Below are 16,832 nucleotides of genomic sequence, written 5' to 3' on the forward strand. Positions count from 1 at the left end.
AATTGTCATGTAGCTTCAGCTAGAGGATTGTGTACTTCTAAAACATTGATAATATATAATAACAAGCAAAACACGAAAACGTATCCGTCAATGCATCTCATTTACTTTTTACCCCAACACAGCAAAGCTTACAAATCTCGTCAAGCATACATACATGGATAAAATAATTATTTCTGCTTCCATTTAACAACATGATGAATAATAATATTTTCTATACAATGTCATCATGGAGAAAATACTGAGGGAATCATATGGTCTCAAGGAAATGAGCAAAGCTAGAGTACTTGGGTTCCCACCCTACTTCTTGGCGTGTTCTAGAGTTGTTTAATCTCTTACCTAAAGGATCATCAGTTCCTGCAAAGAAAAGATACAAAGGCTCAATTATAGTGCTTCCACAATAAGGAGTGACATAGTGCATGTTTGGATTGATCAAGGATTTACGTTTATACCAATAATTTTCCACGTATTTTCAAACACACAGTGATAGCACCCAAAAAAAAATGTTAACAGAAGAAAGGTTGATTAACTGATTATGTTTCGTTTTTGCTTTTGGTTTTCAATCTCAAATATACATTTACAAATCAAAAGAATATTTATTAATTTACCTGTAAATTTCTCAAATTTTTTACTAAATTTCCCACTTTTGTTGACTAAATCCATCACTTCTTGCCTGTCAACATTTAGAAAGGGTTAGAGAGAGAAGTTAAAATATATTGGCATCACTGTCTCAGAAAGAAAGAATCAATTACTGCCCCCATTATAACAGTTGCAGAGTCAAGGAAAAGCATGCAACCTGGACAAAGGATGATTATCACAACCCAAGAAAATTCGTCCACGAAATTGTTTATTCAAAATTGCAACCGAGAGGGAAGCTGCATCCTGGTTTTAAAGCGGGATGTTAAACAAAACATTCAACTTTTCATGTTTACAAATACTAATTAAATGACCAAAAGTTAGAAAAATGCAATGTTTTAAAGAAGCTATGACCAGAAGTTCCTTAAGGGACTAGAATTGGTCTCGTAGTGAAATACCAAAAATGAATCAAAATATGCAAGTATGATGTGAATAGAGAAACCACATGAATGAAGCATCTTTTGGCTTTTGCTGATAAACCCTGATTAAATGAACTTCTATACCTCAATATATATAACAAGCCAGGTTGAAAGATGCCAATTGCCATGTTGATAACATGTACTTATAAAAAAGAAGAAAAAGAGGGAACGAAACTCTAACCTCATAATGTATAAGATTCAGGATGTGATCAGGACGAGATTCAACAATCCCCTTTTCTAACCAATAAACATGTGCACCTTTATCTACTTTGTTTAAATTGTTAAGATTTGACATCAGACATAAATGATAAAATTAACATAATAAAAGAAATACTGAAAAAATCATTCAAATAAATGCATCATTGAAATCCTAGTAAACTGAATTATGAAAAGGATATATAAAGTCCAGAGAGTCTTAAAACAGAACCACCAAACTCTAGCACCACTTTTTCAGCTTTTAGAAGGACATCAGTCCTGGGGCTCCTCCCAATTGGCACCACTGGACTATCCTGCAGAGAAATAAATCTAATCCCATAACCAAGATAAAAATTGACACACCCATGTCACAAAGTATGGGAAACATAATTCTACACGAAGATTGGAAAATAAGCGATTCTCATAGCACAAATTAAGCAAAAAAAAAGTTTAAACTTATATTTGGATTAAGAAAAGCCATGTCTTGATGTATCAAATTCACCCACACTCCCACCCGAAATAAACAAAGATAAATGTTAATCTCAGCCCTACGGGTTAAAGTAATTTTCATTACCTTCAGAATAAAAATTATTACTTCCAGTTTAAAATAATAATTATTTAAGGTTATGGCACAAGAACTAAACAACACATCTAATAGTCTTGTTTTTATAAAAAGTATTATTGAATTTCTTATTATACCCTTTGTGTCTCATTTTAATTGTTCTTTTATTTTAATTTCTCACGTTGAGTTCTTTCTGAATGCTAACTCCCATTGACTCCTCGTATATTGTTTTCCACTAACTCAAAATTTAAAATGTCTAATAGTTTTAGTGTATATATCTCAATTCTAAGGTTCAGAAAAATCAAATCTTGTCATAGCTTTTCTGACATCTTGAAATGTACGAATATATTATATGCAAAGCACAATGTGATATACTCCATGTACAGCATTGAAGCAAAGGTCCATTTGAGGTAGTAGAATATTTTGGAAATGACTATAGTAATAAATAAACCTGTAGAAGAAAAGAGTAGGTGGTTGTTAAGAAAATAAAACTAATGTATCATTGAAACTTTAAAGTAACAAACAATTTGAAAAAAAATAAAAGTTACTAAAGTGACTATTATTTTGAACCGGAGGAATTATTATTTTTAAATACTTAAATTGAGTCTTAAGGATTAAGATAATCAAAAACGATAAATAAACAGGGAGTGTTCAAAGAATTACCTCATCACACAACCCATTGTCGTTACAGTCATAAGGAGCAGAGCTTGATGTAAACAGGAAAGAACCTTCACCATTCCAGCATGATGCAGCCAACCTGATTCGTTGACAGTTCACAACACATATGTTCAGAAGAAAAATGCAACTCATAAACTGATTCACTTTTCCTTTTTCCAAGGAATAATTTTACTCTCACACAGGAGATAGGGGGAAAAGCAGAATGGTAGAATTTGCAAACTCAAATGCAGAGTGAAAATAAGTAACAAGTTGTGGACAACATATGGCTTGAGAGACATTGATAACATAAGCATGTTACCCACTACAATTCCTACCAATCATGGGATCAATAACCCTAAGATTGCTCACCTAAGATCACCAAGGTAGTCTGAAGATTGGGAAGGCGGGGCACAGAAAATGACATTGGGAAATTTGAGCGTGCCTTTGGTCCACTTCAAAGACGGATTAATACCAATTTTAACCAGCTCCTCATGATGATTCGTGGTTACTGTTTGTCCAAAAACTTGACAACCTGGATATTCCTACTTCAATACAACAAACATACATATATATTGATAAGTGATAACAATTGCCAAGAAACCCGTGCAAGACTTCGCATCTAACAACACTATTTCAATTCCAAATACTCTGTCAAGAATGATATACAAACACACTATTTTTCTAACCTCTATCTTCTGCAATATTGTTCTAGATAAGAAATTAATAAATAATCAATAATATTAATGTATTGAATTATATTATATTTATAATTTAAAATAAAATTTTATTGTATATTGATTCCTATTACATGTAATGTTGGCAAGTTAAGAAGAATGCATTAGAAAAACGATTTATATAAAATATTACCTCCCTCCATTTGTGAGCGACCAAACGGCCAAGAATTCCAGGACCAACGATTAAGAGGTCGTGTTCTCGAATTGGAAGAGGAGGGGAAGGCCCAAATTCTTCAATGGGAGCACCTTCTGAGACCTGAAAGTGGGTAGCCATGAAAGGCAGAGAGGAAGAGAAAGGTGCAGACTTCAGGGTGATTCCGGAAGTGGGGTGCGTGGAGGATGAGAGTAAGGAAGTGTTGGAGTTGGAGAAAGCTGAGCAATGGGAAAAAAGTGATAGCCTTAGTGTATGGTGCATGGGAGTGAAATGGACAATGGTTGATAATCCCATCAACGGCATTGATATGCTTGAATGTGGATGATTGATCTATCTCGGGGGATGTAATACACCTCTCTCTCTCTCTTCTTACCTGACATGAGTGATATAAAATTAAATTTAAAAAGAAATTGTATAAATATGAGACCAAAAAAATAGCAATGGAACGGGTTTTTAATAAAATAAGTTAATTTAACGATTTTCAAATTTTAATTAAATTTTAATATTTCTGATTTTTTATAAAATTTTATATTTTCGTATATATTATATTAAGATACCATATATGTACACTATGGATTAGATGTTGTGACATTAATAATTGATTGGTGCGAGGGACCAATCAGAATGCTAAATTTTAAGTGTCTACTTTGGCCCCATGTCTCTCACTCTTGTTTCATCTCAAACTCTTGCTAAATTGTTTTTTATTAGTGTCCCAACCAATTCTTCTTCTTCTTCTTCTTTCAAGATTAAAATGCGGCTTTTTTTACTCAAAATAATAATTTTTTTTAAATAAACTACTAGAATGGATAAATTTTAGAGTGTCACCCATTTTTCATTCTTGATATGTAAAGAAAATTCAAAATACATTATTTTTTATAAAATTTCATTACCGAATGAGTTTCAATAAAAAAAACTTAAAGCGTGTGACATCCTTCTAATTATGTCATACACTAATTAAAATATAATTTTTTGTTGATGTAATAGTTGTCATTAAATTTAATGGTATAAATTATTTTTTTTTTAAAATAGTCAAATTGTTCTTATTTATTCAAAGGATAGAATATACAAAAAAATATTCTAATGTTTGAAAGTAATAAAAATAAAGATTTTATTAAACTCGGTCAAAGCTCCATAAATAAAAAAAAATTTATGAAAAAATATATGTTATTGTATTAAAGTTATAAAAATATAATAAATACTTATCTTTTTAATGAAATTTTATTATTATTAATTATTTATTATCAATTTTATCAATTTTATCGACTGAAGTTAACAAAATTTTAAAATTAATAAATGTAATATTAGTATAAATAAATTTAAATAAAAGACTTGTTTAAAATTAAAACCTTCAAAAATTAAATTATTTTTATATAATTAGTATATTTACAATATGTCATTAAATATATATATATATATATATATATATAATAGTTTTTAAATATGTGATAACGAAGATATTAATTAAGCAATATGATAATATTTGAATTATATTAATATTAAATTAGTTGATAATTTTATGATAATGGTTGAAACAAATATTATTAATTATTAATTGAAAAAGCACACAAGTGCAAGAGTTACAAGTAACTAAATTTATTTTAGGTTTTCTATCGTATCTTACGTTTACTTGTTTATGTTGTTGAAAGTTGCTATGTTAAAAATGATAGTCTCAATTATAATTTGTCATATATGCAAGAAATAAACAATGCGAAAATTTTTTAGTTAATTGAAAGGACAAGTTTAAGAGATTTTGGTGGTTTAATTTTGCCACCAAATCTAGTTGGTGAACATCCATTACAAGATTAAGGTTAAACTATATCGACTACCTATAAATTATATTGTTATTATAGATTAATAAATTAAGAAAAATATTATTACAATATTTTTATTGTTACATAATAGATGAACGATAAAATATAATTTAGAACTTATGATACATTAATTGGTATCATTTTACAATCTAAAAACAGAATATTGAAGCAACAACTATTTAAAAATCAATTTCATTTAAGCATATCTAAGATAATGAGTTTAAATATTTGCATTGTACGACTTTCATATAATTAATTTACAATTATAAATGATAATAAGTTACAACACAATTATAAATAGATGAACTATAAAATACAATTTGGAATTCATCTTCACACTTTCGATACATTGATATTGATGGGTGCCATTCTGCAATTTAAAAACAAAATACTAGAGTAACAATTATCTAAAAATTAATTTAAATTAAGTATATTTAAGACAGGGAGTTCAAATATTTAAGTTGTACGACTTTTATATAATCAGTTCACAGATATAAATAATAATAAGTTATAAAAGATAAAATATAATAATTTGTTGTAATAAGATGACAATAATTTTTATGCAAATCTCAATTTTTTTATTGTTTCAAAAACATATCTATAAAATGTTAAATCTTTCTTAATTGCTTTAAATGAATAATTCACAATTCATAAATATTATAACTTAAATATATACACTAAAAGATATTATATCTATACATATAGTGACTCATAAGATTTTCCTATCTCTATAATCATCAGACATGTGTGTGCAATGTGTGAAAATATATTCTAGGTACATAATTGGATCAATTATATTAATCAACATTGTAATGGTAATTTACAGAGACCGGTAATTGTCGATATAAATTCATTAATGCAACAAAATTTCAACTATATTTTTCACATTCATCCAAAATTATAACAAGTAAACAAAGATACCTTAACAATATTCTATTGCTTAGTGATCAATGACTATTACACGATGCAATTCCTCTTTCGGGGATGATACAACAAATAATTGTTGTACATTAGGGACTACATTCTACTTGATGTATTTTTAATTATCATAAGGATAACTACAATTATGGCTAGTTAGCATTCTGTTATGATAAATCTTGTGTAATATTAGTATTTATTATATTGTAATTAAAAAATTAATATATCGTCATTAGGATACGATTGTACACAATTTTCTTATTAAAAAGGAATTGTACTTGTGATTGTTTTCCAGAAAATAATATAAAGATAATTCTGTTTCACATATTTCTCTTTCTGAAAGTTCTTTCCATAACCTCCTCTTATATTGTATTAGCTTGACAGATCTGCATCAATGGCTTCTGCATCCACTTTCATTCTGTAAACTTTTTCTTATGCCATTTCGTGCAAACTCAATGATGACAATTACCTTACATGGATGAATCACGCAGAATCTACCATTAAAGGTTTTCGGTTGAAAAAGCATATTCTTAGACAAGAATATATTACAGTGCAGTATCTCTCTAAATAAGATAAGGCAAAAAACATTGTCAACTTTGAATTTGAGAATTATGAACAACAAGACTCTCTTGTCAAATCTTGGCTACTCGAGTTGATGGAGTCTCAATTCAAAGTTCGCGCGGTAGGTTACATTTGGTCGTATGAAATTTGGCAGACTTTAAAGGTATATTTCTCCTCGCAGAAGCACGCACGGGTAAAATAACTAAAAACTCAGCTTTGTTCAATACAAAAATAGGGTTTTTTGACTGAATTTCTGGTTCAAATTAAACAATTTGTTGAAACCTTATTTGCAATTGGATCACCGTTGACCCCAGAGGAACATATTGATATGATTTTTTACAGATTATTAGAGGAGTACGATGGATTTATTACCTCCCGTATTACAAGGGCTAAACCTTATTCTGTGTCAGAAATAGAAGCTTTCTTGATACATCAAGAAGAGCATTTGGAGAAGAGGAAATAACATGACACCACTCTGCTTCAAGCTAATGTGGCAGAAAAACAAACTTACAAGAAAGGTTATACCACTCCAAATTGAGGTCGTGGCCAAGGCAGAACTTCTAATCACAGCAGAAATTGCGGGGGAAAAACAAATAATAATAATTCTAGTCAAGGAAAAGGAGGGAGAGTTCAGTACCAGCTCTATGGAAGACTTAGCCACATTGCGTTTCATTGCTAGTGACGTTTTGATAAGCAGCTCGAAGAACCTTCACTTACAAACAATCCTTCATATTCCAACAATCAGCAACCTCAAGCCATGGTTGCATCCTCTACTGCTCACTGATGAATCCACATATTATTACATTTTTATACATCATTTATTATTTTTTATAGAAAAGAATAGACTTAGATAGTATAAATAAGATGAATATTATAATTAGGCTAAATAATATAGGTTTCTTAGTTTTTGGTTAATTTATATTGATTTAGATAGTTTATTTTACATGTTTTGATAATTTAAATAATGTGGCAGGAATCCCCAAGCTTATTTTGAAGAATTATTAGATTTTGAGGAATTTGAGGTGAAAGTAATTACTTTCAAGATTGACAATGACCACTACAACAAGCTACTTTCAGCAAAGGGACCAAAGTGATCACTTTCAAAGCTAAAAGTGACGATTACAGCAGCCCAGAATCCACTAAGCCTACATGTGGCTACTATGAAAGTTCATAGTAGTCACTCTAGAGTGTGCAGAATTAAAGGTGTTGTGCGTAGCTACTATCAAAGTTGATAGTGGACACTACAGAAAAGCAAAAATCAACTGATGCTGCGCGTGTCTACTATGAAAGAATTAAAATAATCACTTTGGAGGGCATCAACCTTAGTATAAATAGAATTTTGCCAAATTAGGACAGAGAGCTCTTACACTTTTCGTACATTTTCTCTTCTTTACTAAATTAGGACATTTTCCAAAGCTTAGGGCAACCTTGGGTGACAGCCAAGGGTCCAACTTAAAGTTTGGTTTCTCATTTCTCTTACTTTTACATTAATGCCAATGAGTTTTCTGCATTTCCAAACTGTGTTTTTGACCCTCATTTCCATGGAGGGCTAAATTTTGTATAATCCTTAGTGAGTTCACATGGATTCTTGAGTTCCTTGATTTTAATGATAATATAACTCCTTTCTTTTCATGAATTACTTCTTCCTTGCCTCTTGAATTGAATTAATGGTGAATAATGGGGACATTGCTTAATTAACCCTAATTCATTTTAAGGAGATTCTAAACTAAGGATTGCTTAATCCTAGGTTTAATTCTAAGGTTGCGTAATCTTGGGATGAGGGATTAGAGCCTAACAAATTGCGTAATTTCGTTGGGACCATAAGGTTAATTTTCGCTTGTTAAATTAACATAATTAATGAGAGAGAGGATGAGTGTTAAATCTTGAGTAGAATGAGGATAGAATCTATGTGGATGAACTAAGGATTGCTGTTTTCTATTGTTTGAATTAATTAAACTTGTTTGATTGCTGCTCCTTATATTGATTTGAAACTACAACACCCCCCTCTATTTAATTGCTTGTCTAATTAATGCCTTCAACATATTTAATGAAGATTAATAGTCAATGTTCATGGGAGACAATCTAGGGTAACCCTAGTACTACATTAATTTGTTTAAATTTTGATGAGGATTTGCGACAAATCTTTTAAACACAACATGAAACTGCATCATCACTCACGCCAATATTGATGAAATTTGGTACCCAGATACAAGAGCAACGAACCATTTTACCCATGATCTTAATAACCTGATGATCAAATCTGATTACAATGGTTAGGAACAGGGTTCACATGGGCAACGGTAACAGTCTAAGCATTTTTCATGCTGGCCACACCTCTTTCTCCCTAAACACACTCAACTTTTAAATTCAATTTGAATAATTCACTGCATGTTCCTAATATCACAAAGAATCTTATCAGTGTAAATCAATTTGTTCGTGATAACAATGTTATTTTTGAATTGGTGCTAATGATTTCTGTATTAAATGTCAGAACACAAGGAAAGTTCTTCTTAAAGGACCAGCAAGATAAGGATTATATGCTCTAGAGGATAAGGACTAACTAGTTCTAGTTCAAAATTTTCTATTTTTCATAGTATTGTTTCCTTAAATAATGTTGACCTATGGCATGCTAGATTAGGTCACCCTTCACACAAAGTTGTATCACATGTGATGAGACTTTGTAATATTCCTGTTCACAATATTAATAAAATATTTGTTTGTTCTGCAAGTTTTTTAGGAAAATCGCACAAATTGTCTTTCTATGATTCTGATACTATTTACACTAAGCTTCTTGAACTAGTATACACTGATATCTGGGGTCCTTCTCCAAAACCTTCTAGACAGGGTTATAGATACTATATATTATTTTTAGATGCGCATAATAAATTTATATGAATTTTCTTTTTACATAATAGGTCTGAGGCAATGACAACCTTTTCCAATTTAAATCTATGGTTGAGTTACAATTTGATAGTAAACTAAAGATTCTTCAGTCTGATGTTGGAAAAGAATACATTGCAATGACAAAATATCTCACTGCAAATGGCATACTCTACAGGTTCAGTTGTGCCTACACACATGAACAAAATGGAGCTGATGAAAAGAAGCACAGACATGTGACAAAAATAGGATTGACTTACTTGTAGCCTCTTCATTACCTGCAGAGTATTGGGCTGATGCTTTTGGCACTGCCACATTCATCATCAACCGTCTACTAACTTCAGTTCTCAATAGTATATCTCCGTATGAAACTCTATTTTCCAAAGCACCAAAATACTCTAGGTTCAAGCCTTTTGGCAGCTTATGTTTTCCCTACCTAAGGCCTTACAATCGGCACAAGATGGATCTTCGATCACAACATTGTGTCTTCCTGGGTTATAGTTCCAAACATAAAGGTTATAACCGTATCACTTCTTCTGACCAAATATACACTGTCAGACACATGGTGTTTGATGAATTCACTTACCCGCTACAAATCAATCCTAAGTTCTTTGTCGCCAATTCTTAAACCTCACAAACTACTTTCACTACTTTCACCTATCCTCTCACTACACCCACGATCTAGCTCCCAATACATATTATCTCTCCTCAAACCTCAACACAACCTACTAACACCTTCGACAATCCTGAACCATCCATACTTCAAGTACTACAATCTCATGAACTCACTTCTCCACCTATTGACACAAATCACCAACAAAATCAACCTCTTGTCAACACTCATTCTATGGTGACTCGGGCTAAAGTAGGGATTTACAAACCAAAGGCACTTCTACTAGAAACTACTCCTACCAATGTCCATGAAGCAATCAAGAATAAAGAATGGCTCAATGCCATGACTAAAGAATATAACGCTCTTCTTAGAAATCAAACTTGGGAACTAGTTCCATTACCACCTCACTGAAAAGCAATTGGTTTAAAGTGGATATACAAATCGAAGTATAAATCAGATGGTACCATTGCCAAACGCAAAGCAAGACTTGTGGCTCAGGGATTTTCTCAACAAGCAGGACTCGACTACAATGATACTGATAAATCCATATTTTACCATGATTTTAGCATTGTTTTTGGTTAATAATTAGGAAAATAATTCTAAAGTAAACTTGAACAGATCACAAAAATAAAATAATTAGTATAAATTGTTATTTTGTTGAAATATTAAAAATTGTTTAGATTTTTGTAGGAGTTCATGCAAAAAGATGGAAAGTTGTTGAAAGTGCTTAAAGGAAGGAGTAAAAGCTGAAATTGAAGAAGAATAGTCAAAGAATCAAGCTTGAAGAAATCCTAAGAGCTGGGTGTTACAACTCCCAGTGATTGGCGTTTGAACATGGAAAGAACAAAATATAGCACTGGGTCTGCGTGACTACTCTGAGTGATGCGCGTTAACACTCCAGCAACTGAAACTGGATAACTGCCATTGCGTTAAAATGCACATCACCTGGCGCTTTGGCGCACAATAGAGCGTGAAAACGCATAACAGATGGCGTAGCAACGCAAAGCTAAACACATAGAAGAAGCATTCATTGAAGTGTTGTGCGTTGAAACGCACATTACTTGAAGCCTTGGCGCGCAAGCGCGCGTTGTAACTCATAGTGTAGGGCGTGGCAACGCAAAACTAAGCATCCAAGTAAAGCCTAAACTAGAACTTTGCGCGTGACAATGCACATCAGTTGAAGCCTTGGCGCTAAGAGCGTAGGAATGCAGATCACGTGCAGCCAAGGCGCGCAACCGCACGCCTTCACTCCAACTAATGCGCGTTTTGGCGCAAAATTCTGCAACTTTATAACTTCTTCTTTTTGCCAATTTTTGGACGTTTGAAGCTTCTGTATCACTTTTAGAAGATTCCAAAACACCTCGGGATAACTAACTATCAGAATTTCAAGGGTTAAATCGAAGAATTAGGAGAACTCTATAAATAGGAATTAGAAACTTAGAAAAGAAGCTTTTTTGTCATTTTTAGTTTTTGGTATTCATTTTGTAACCGTTTTAACTTCCAAGGGAAGTAAGAGGGAGAAGGGAGGAGCGACTTTTGTTCTTCTTTGCTAGAGGAATCTGGGGGAAGGCAAAGTTATGGAGATGGCTTTCTGCTTTTCATCTTTTTTTTTTTTTTCGTGCTTCTCTCCATTTCATTGTAATGTATTTCTAACTCTTTTTGTTAGGGATTTATGGATCTAGAATTGATATATTAATTTCGTTTTGACTTTGAACTTTGAGTATTTGATTTGATTGAGGGATTAATTCTGTGTTTAATTGATCTTTGAATGGAAATTTAATTGATTAATCAAAAAGTAACCTTCACTAATGGAAATTGGGTTTGTTGCTTGGATCTGAATTAATCACCAAAACTATTGATTTTCTTAGGGATAAGTGGTCTTAGCTTTGCAATCTTTTGGTTCTAATTCGTAATGCAATATTGAACTAAATTTGGCCTAAGGAATTAGGGAGATTTGGTTGAATATTAGGACCAATGAGTTGAGGAATCAATCTTTGGTTATTGTAAAGAGAAACTGATTGTCAATCAATCAATTGCTAGAATGTTTAGAGGAAGATCTGAATTAATATTGATATTCTAATGAAATAAATTCCTAACTTTCATCCATTCGTAATTCATTCTAATATTACAAGTTAACATTCTGTTTTTAACAATTTCTCATTTCTTTAATTTTGAATTTTACTTTCTTGCATATTGAAATCTGTTCAATGAATTGTTTGGTGCAAATGGTTATTATCTTGTGAATTGATGATTAAAAATAAGATCCTAGAGAACGATACTTGGAACTCAATCTGATTTCCACATTTTATAACTTGCTACAACTACCTAGTACACTTGCTAGTAGTGAATTATACCATTTAAGTACTACGATAGAAAAGTATGTATCAGATACTTTTAGTCTTGTAATAAAGCCAGTAACCATCAGGACTGTTTTAAGTATTGCAGTAACCAATGGCTGAAAAATCAAACAAATTAACATCAACAACACTTTCTTGAATGGTCCTCTTCAAGAAGTAGTGTATATGAAGCAACCTGCTGGTTTTACGAGCAACGATCAGAATCTAGTCTATAGACTTGAGAAAGCCATTTATGGTTTAAAGCAAGCTCCACCTACATGGTTTGCGAAGCTCATGAGCACTTTCATTCAACTCAGCTTCCACTCGGCAAGGTGTGATCCCTCTTTATTCATACATACCACTTCCAAAACTCTTACATATATTCTAGTGTATGTTGATGAAATACTCATCACTGGCAACTCTTCCACCTTCATTCAACATTTTATACACAGGCTACATCTGTTTTACCCTCTCAAAGACCTAGGGGTTCTACATTGCTTCCTTGGATTAGAGGTAAAACCCTTGACAGACAACAAATTGATGTTATGTCAAACAAAGTATATAACTGATCTCCTCGATAGGCTTCATATGAGTAATGCAAAACCAATCAAAACACCCCTTCCATCTAGATGTAAATTTCAAGATGATGACACCAATCTTTTTAAGGACGCAACCCTCTATAGATCTGTAGTGGAGGCCTTACAATATGTCTCCATCACTAGGCCTGATGTAGCCTTCTCTATCAACAAGTTATGCCAGTATATGCATAGACCCCTTGAATCACACTGGAAGTTTGTTAAAAGAGTGATTATATATCTAAAGGGTACCATCACTCATGGTTTGGTGTATAGTCCCTCTGAAAATCTACATTTAACTAGGCATTGTGATTCCAATTGGGCCTCAGACTCTACTGATATGAGATCCACATCTGGCCATTGTGTTTTCCTTGGCAATAACATCATCTTCTGGGTAGCTAAGAAACAGAATGTGGTTTCACAAACTAGTATTGAAGCTAAATTTAGAAGTATAGCCTCACTTGTAGTAGAAATATGTTTGCTAAAGTCTTTACTTACTAAACTCAAAATCAAAGTCACCAGACCACCATTGATCTGGTGTGACAACTTAAGTGCAATAATACTCACTGCAAACCCAGTTTTACACTCAAAGTTTAAACACTTTGAACTGGATCTCTAGTTTGTTAGAGAAAAAGCTGCTCAAGGCACAATTATAGTCAAGCACATTCCTTCTCAATTTTAGATTACAAATTTATTGACCAAGGCACCAGCTAGTCTACTGTTTCTTAATTTGAAATTCAAACTCAAGGTTCACTCTCTAGCCACATTAACTTTGAGAGGGGCTGATAAGGATAACTACAGTTACAACTAGTTAGCATTATATTGTGATAAACCTTATATAATATTAGCATTTATTATATTGTAATTAGAAAATCAATATAGTGTCATTAAAATACGGCTGTATAGAATCTCCCTATTAAAAAGAGATTGTAATTGTAATTGTTTTTCAGAAAATAATATAGAAATAATTCTGTTTTACATATCTCTCTTTCTAAAAGTTCTTTCCCTAACCTCATTTTTCTAAAAGTTCTTTCCCTAACCTCCTCTTACATATGAATTGACAATTCATTCATAAACCAGCCTGAATAGAAACATTAGGTAAAGTCATTATACACTAGAGACAAATAAAAAGTATGTATTTTTAGTCTCCACATCTTTATTAACGTTAAAATAGGTATTGCCTCTATTTAAAAGAATAATAGTTAAGCAATTCATATAAATTCTCTTGACTTAAGTAGAGAATTATTTGGGAAGATAAATTATCCTTGTTATAATGTGGATAATGCATTTATCTCAACCTTAAAATACGATTAACGTTACCATTTCAAATGTAGGAAACGCTTTGAAATTTCAATAAAAAAAAATCTTCTAATTCAAACTTAATATCTTATTTTATGATGTCATTCTTATATTAAATAACATATTAATTAATATATTTAATTTCAGATTATAAATTACAACTATCTGTATCTACTGTAAACATATTGTCAAAATAAAATAATGACATTTGTTATAAAATAAAATCTCACTGATTTAAAATTCGTCGGTGTAAGATTTTAGTGTCACTGAAACTAATGTTTTTAGATCAGTAAAATATTTAATATATGTTGCCTTCCCACAGATTTTGAGAGATGGAACGATAATAAAAATTCAATCTTTAATCAAAATAAAGTAACATATATCTCACAATAATTATAGAAATATTAAAGTAGATGGTAACGTACGAGTTATCCACGTCAAACTGTAATTAGTGTTCATAAATAAATTTTTTAATAAAAAATAACTAATTTAAAAATGTTAAAAAATAATAAAATCAATAATCATTTTAAAAATAAATTAAATTAATTAGCATTTAATTATCCTTTACCCATTAATCCGTTACCCGTCATCATAGATTGCTTTTCTAAAGTGATTGAAGTTGATATTTGCTTCTTGCATTAATATAAACATAATTTTATCAACTATGAGGGACTTTTTTTTGGGAGATTTTCTCTAATTTTAAAGATTATTTTTCTACCAAGTTTTTTCTTCGATGTATTTTCTGTGAGATGGGGGCTCAACCTTTTCATAGACAAGGCTTAAAAATATAATCTATGATGTTGAATTGGCACTATATCCTTATGAAAATAACGTTACCAAATGGCTTATATAATTAAATTAAACAATAGCATTTCCCTTATAATCTTTGCTCCTTTCCTTTACGTGGGGTTCATTTTTTCAAACCATTGCTCTCCATTTTAGTTAGTTTGGAACGTGTATAGGCCCAGTAGAGCTACTATTCAACATCAAGTGATTATTTTTCTTGGAAACTTTCCTATACTAAAACACTTGCACATATGCGCTCCCTAAAAACTTTCCATTCATTACATTGCCAATTTGTTGCTATTTATATTTCATGATAAAAAGATTCAGCAGTGACCTACCCAAAAACAGAAGGGTAGATTGAATTATAGTTGTGGGTGAGTTTGACAGTTAGATTCCAATTTTTTTAGGTGATTTCAGAACACGTACTTTCAGAATAGCTACCACTCATATATATATAGCTGAAGGTCTCAACTCTTAGCCTATCATTAATTATAGGATTATTCAAATGAGGGAGTAAATAGGCGTGTTTGGGTCATCTTGAGCTTGGCATCTTGATGAAAGTAAGTGTTGATGAGCTTGCAAGATTGATGACAGCTAACAATGAGAGCCCAAGAACCACCACCACCACCACCACCTCATGGAGGGCCTGGACCTTCGGGCTTTCCAGATTCAAGGCCCAGACAGCCTTCCATTCTTGCCAACTTCTTCCATGGACTCTGTAATACAATATCATCATGGTTGGTAACATAACATTATTTTCTTAATGCTCCGAATATTATATTTATATGTTGTGTCTAGCATTAATGCCAATATAAAATCTAAATTTAACTCTTAGAATTTAGTTTAAATATGTAATAGTACCATTTTTTTATATAAAATAATTTATATTTTTAATATTATTTTTATCCTATTTATAAGAAATAATACTTAATATATCATAAATTTATATTCTATTTTAGAAATCTTATAGTATTAAGAATATAAAAAAATGCAACAAATAATTTGTTATATATGTATTACTGTTTGATTTTTTTTTTTCCAACATTTTATTACATAGAGACTTCATAGGATGATCTTATTGACTTATGTGAGATTTGACCTAATAACTAGGAAAACATAGATGGGGCCAAGAAAAAAAAGTGGTACTAATTATCATTTATGCAAAAATCATGATATCATCTTTTGAGAAAATATACACCTAACACTATAAAAATGAGAAATTCACCAAATTTCAAATGTTATGTTTTGACAGTTTCTATGTAGTATGCTATTGCGGGTTGGTACAAGATTGTTTTGGTGCAGCACCTGAACCACCAACTATTCCGGTGGCTCCACCGCTGCCTGTACCGGATCCTGTTGGTCCACCGCCAGTGCCTAGCCCACCAGGACCTCCGCCGCCACCACCAGCTCCTCCTGGCCCTTATTGGTCTCCAGCTCCTCCTGGGCCTCCAGGTGGGCCTTCCGATGGCCCACCAGGACCACCACCTCCTTATTAAGGAATAAGACGTTATTGTACTGGCAATCTCACCTACCATAATTTTTCCACTCTGCACGCTAACCAACGGCAACAACTGCATAAACAAGGAAAAATTTCTCAAGTTTAGACTTGTATGTTTATTGTGACGGCAACAAAGATAGAAAAAATTATGTTAAAAAATTATTAGTTTTAGAATAATTTTTAAGAATTGATTTTTTAGAT

At 31.8% G+C, this 16,832-nt stretch overlaps 2 protein-coding genes across 2 annotated transcripts; one reads left to right on the forward strand and one right to left on the reverse strand.

The window, feature by feature from the left end:
- Positions 1–73: 73 nt before the first annotated feature.
- Positions 74–3,730, reverse strand: LOC113852578. Its single transcript, XM_027482891.1, has 8 exons — positions 3,334–3,730; positions 2,836–3,008; positions 2,473–2,566; positions 1,451–1,561; positions 1,234–1,323; positions 794–879; positions 606–670; positions 74–354 (listed from the first exon to the last, which is right to left on the reverse strand). Exons 1-8 carry the CDS (start codon positions 3,655–3,657, stop codon positions 248–250), a joined length of 1,050 nt encoding a protein of 349 aa, XP_027338692.1. The 5' UTR covers positions 3,658–3,730; the 3' UTR covers positions 74–247.
- Positions 3,731–12,659: 8,929 nt separating this feature from the next.
- Positions 12,660–13,667, forward strand: LOC113852144 (uncharacterized mitochondrial protein AtMg00810-like). The gene has a single exon (XM_027482392.1). The coding sequence runs from the start codon at positions 12,660–12,662 to the stop codon at positions 13,665–13,667; it is 1,008 nt and encodes a 335-aa protein (XP_027338193.1).
- Positions 13,668–16,832: the final 3,165 nt, after the last annotated feature.

This window comes from Abrus precatorius, unplaced genomic scaffold (assembly GCF_003935025.1).
Source record: "Abrus precatorius isolate BTA unplaced genomic scaffold, Abrus_2018 Scaffold10, whole genome shotgun sequence".
NCBI classification, from domain to species: Eukaryota; Viridiplantae; Streptophyta; class Magnoliopsida; order Fabales; family Fabaceae; genus Abrus; species Abrus precatorius.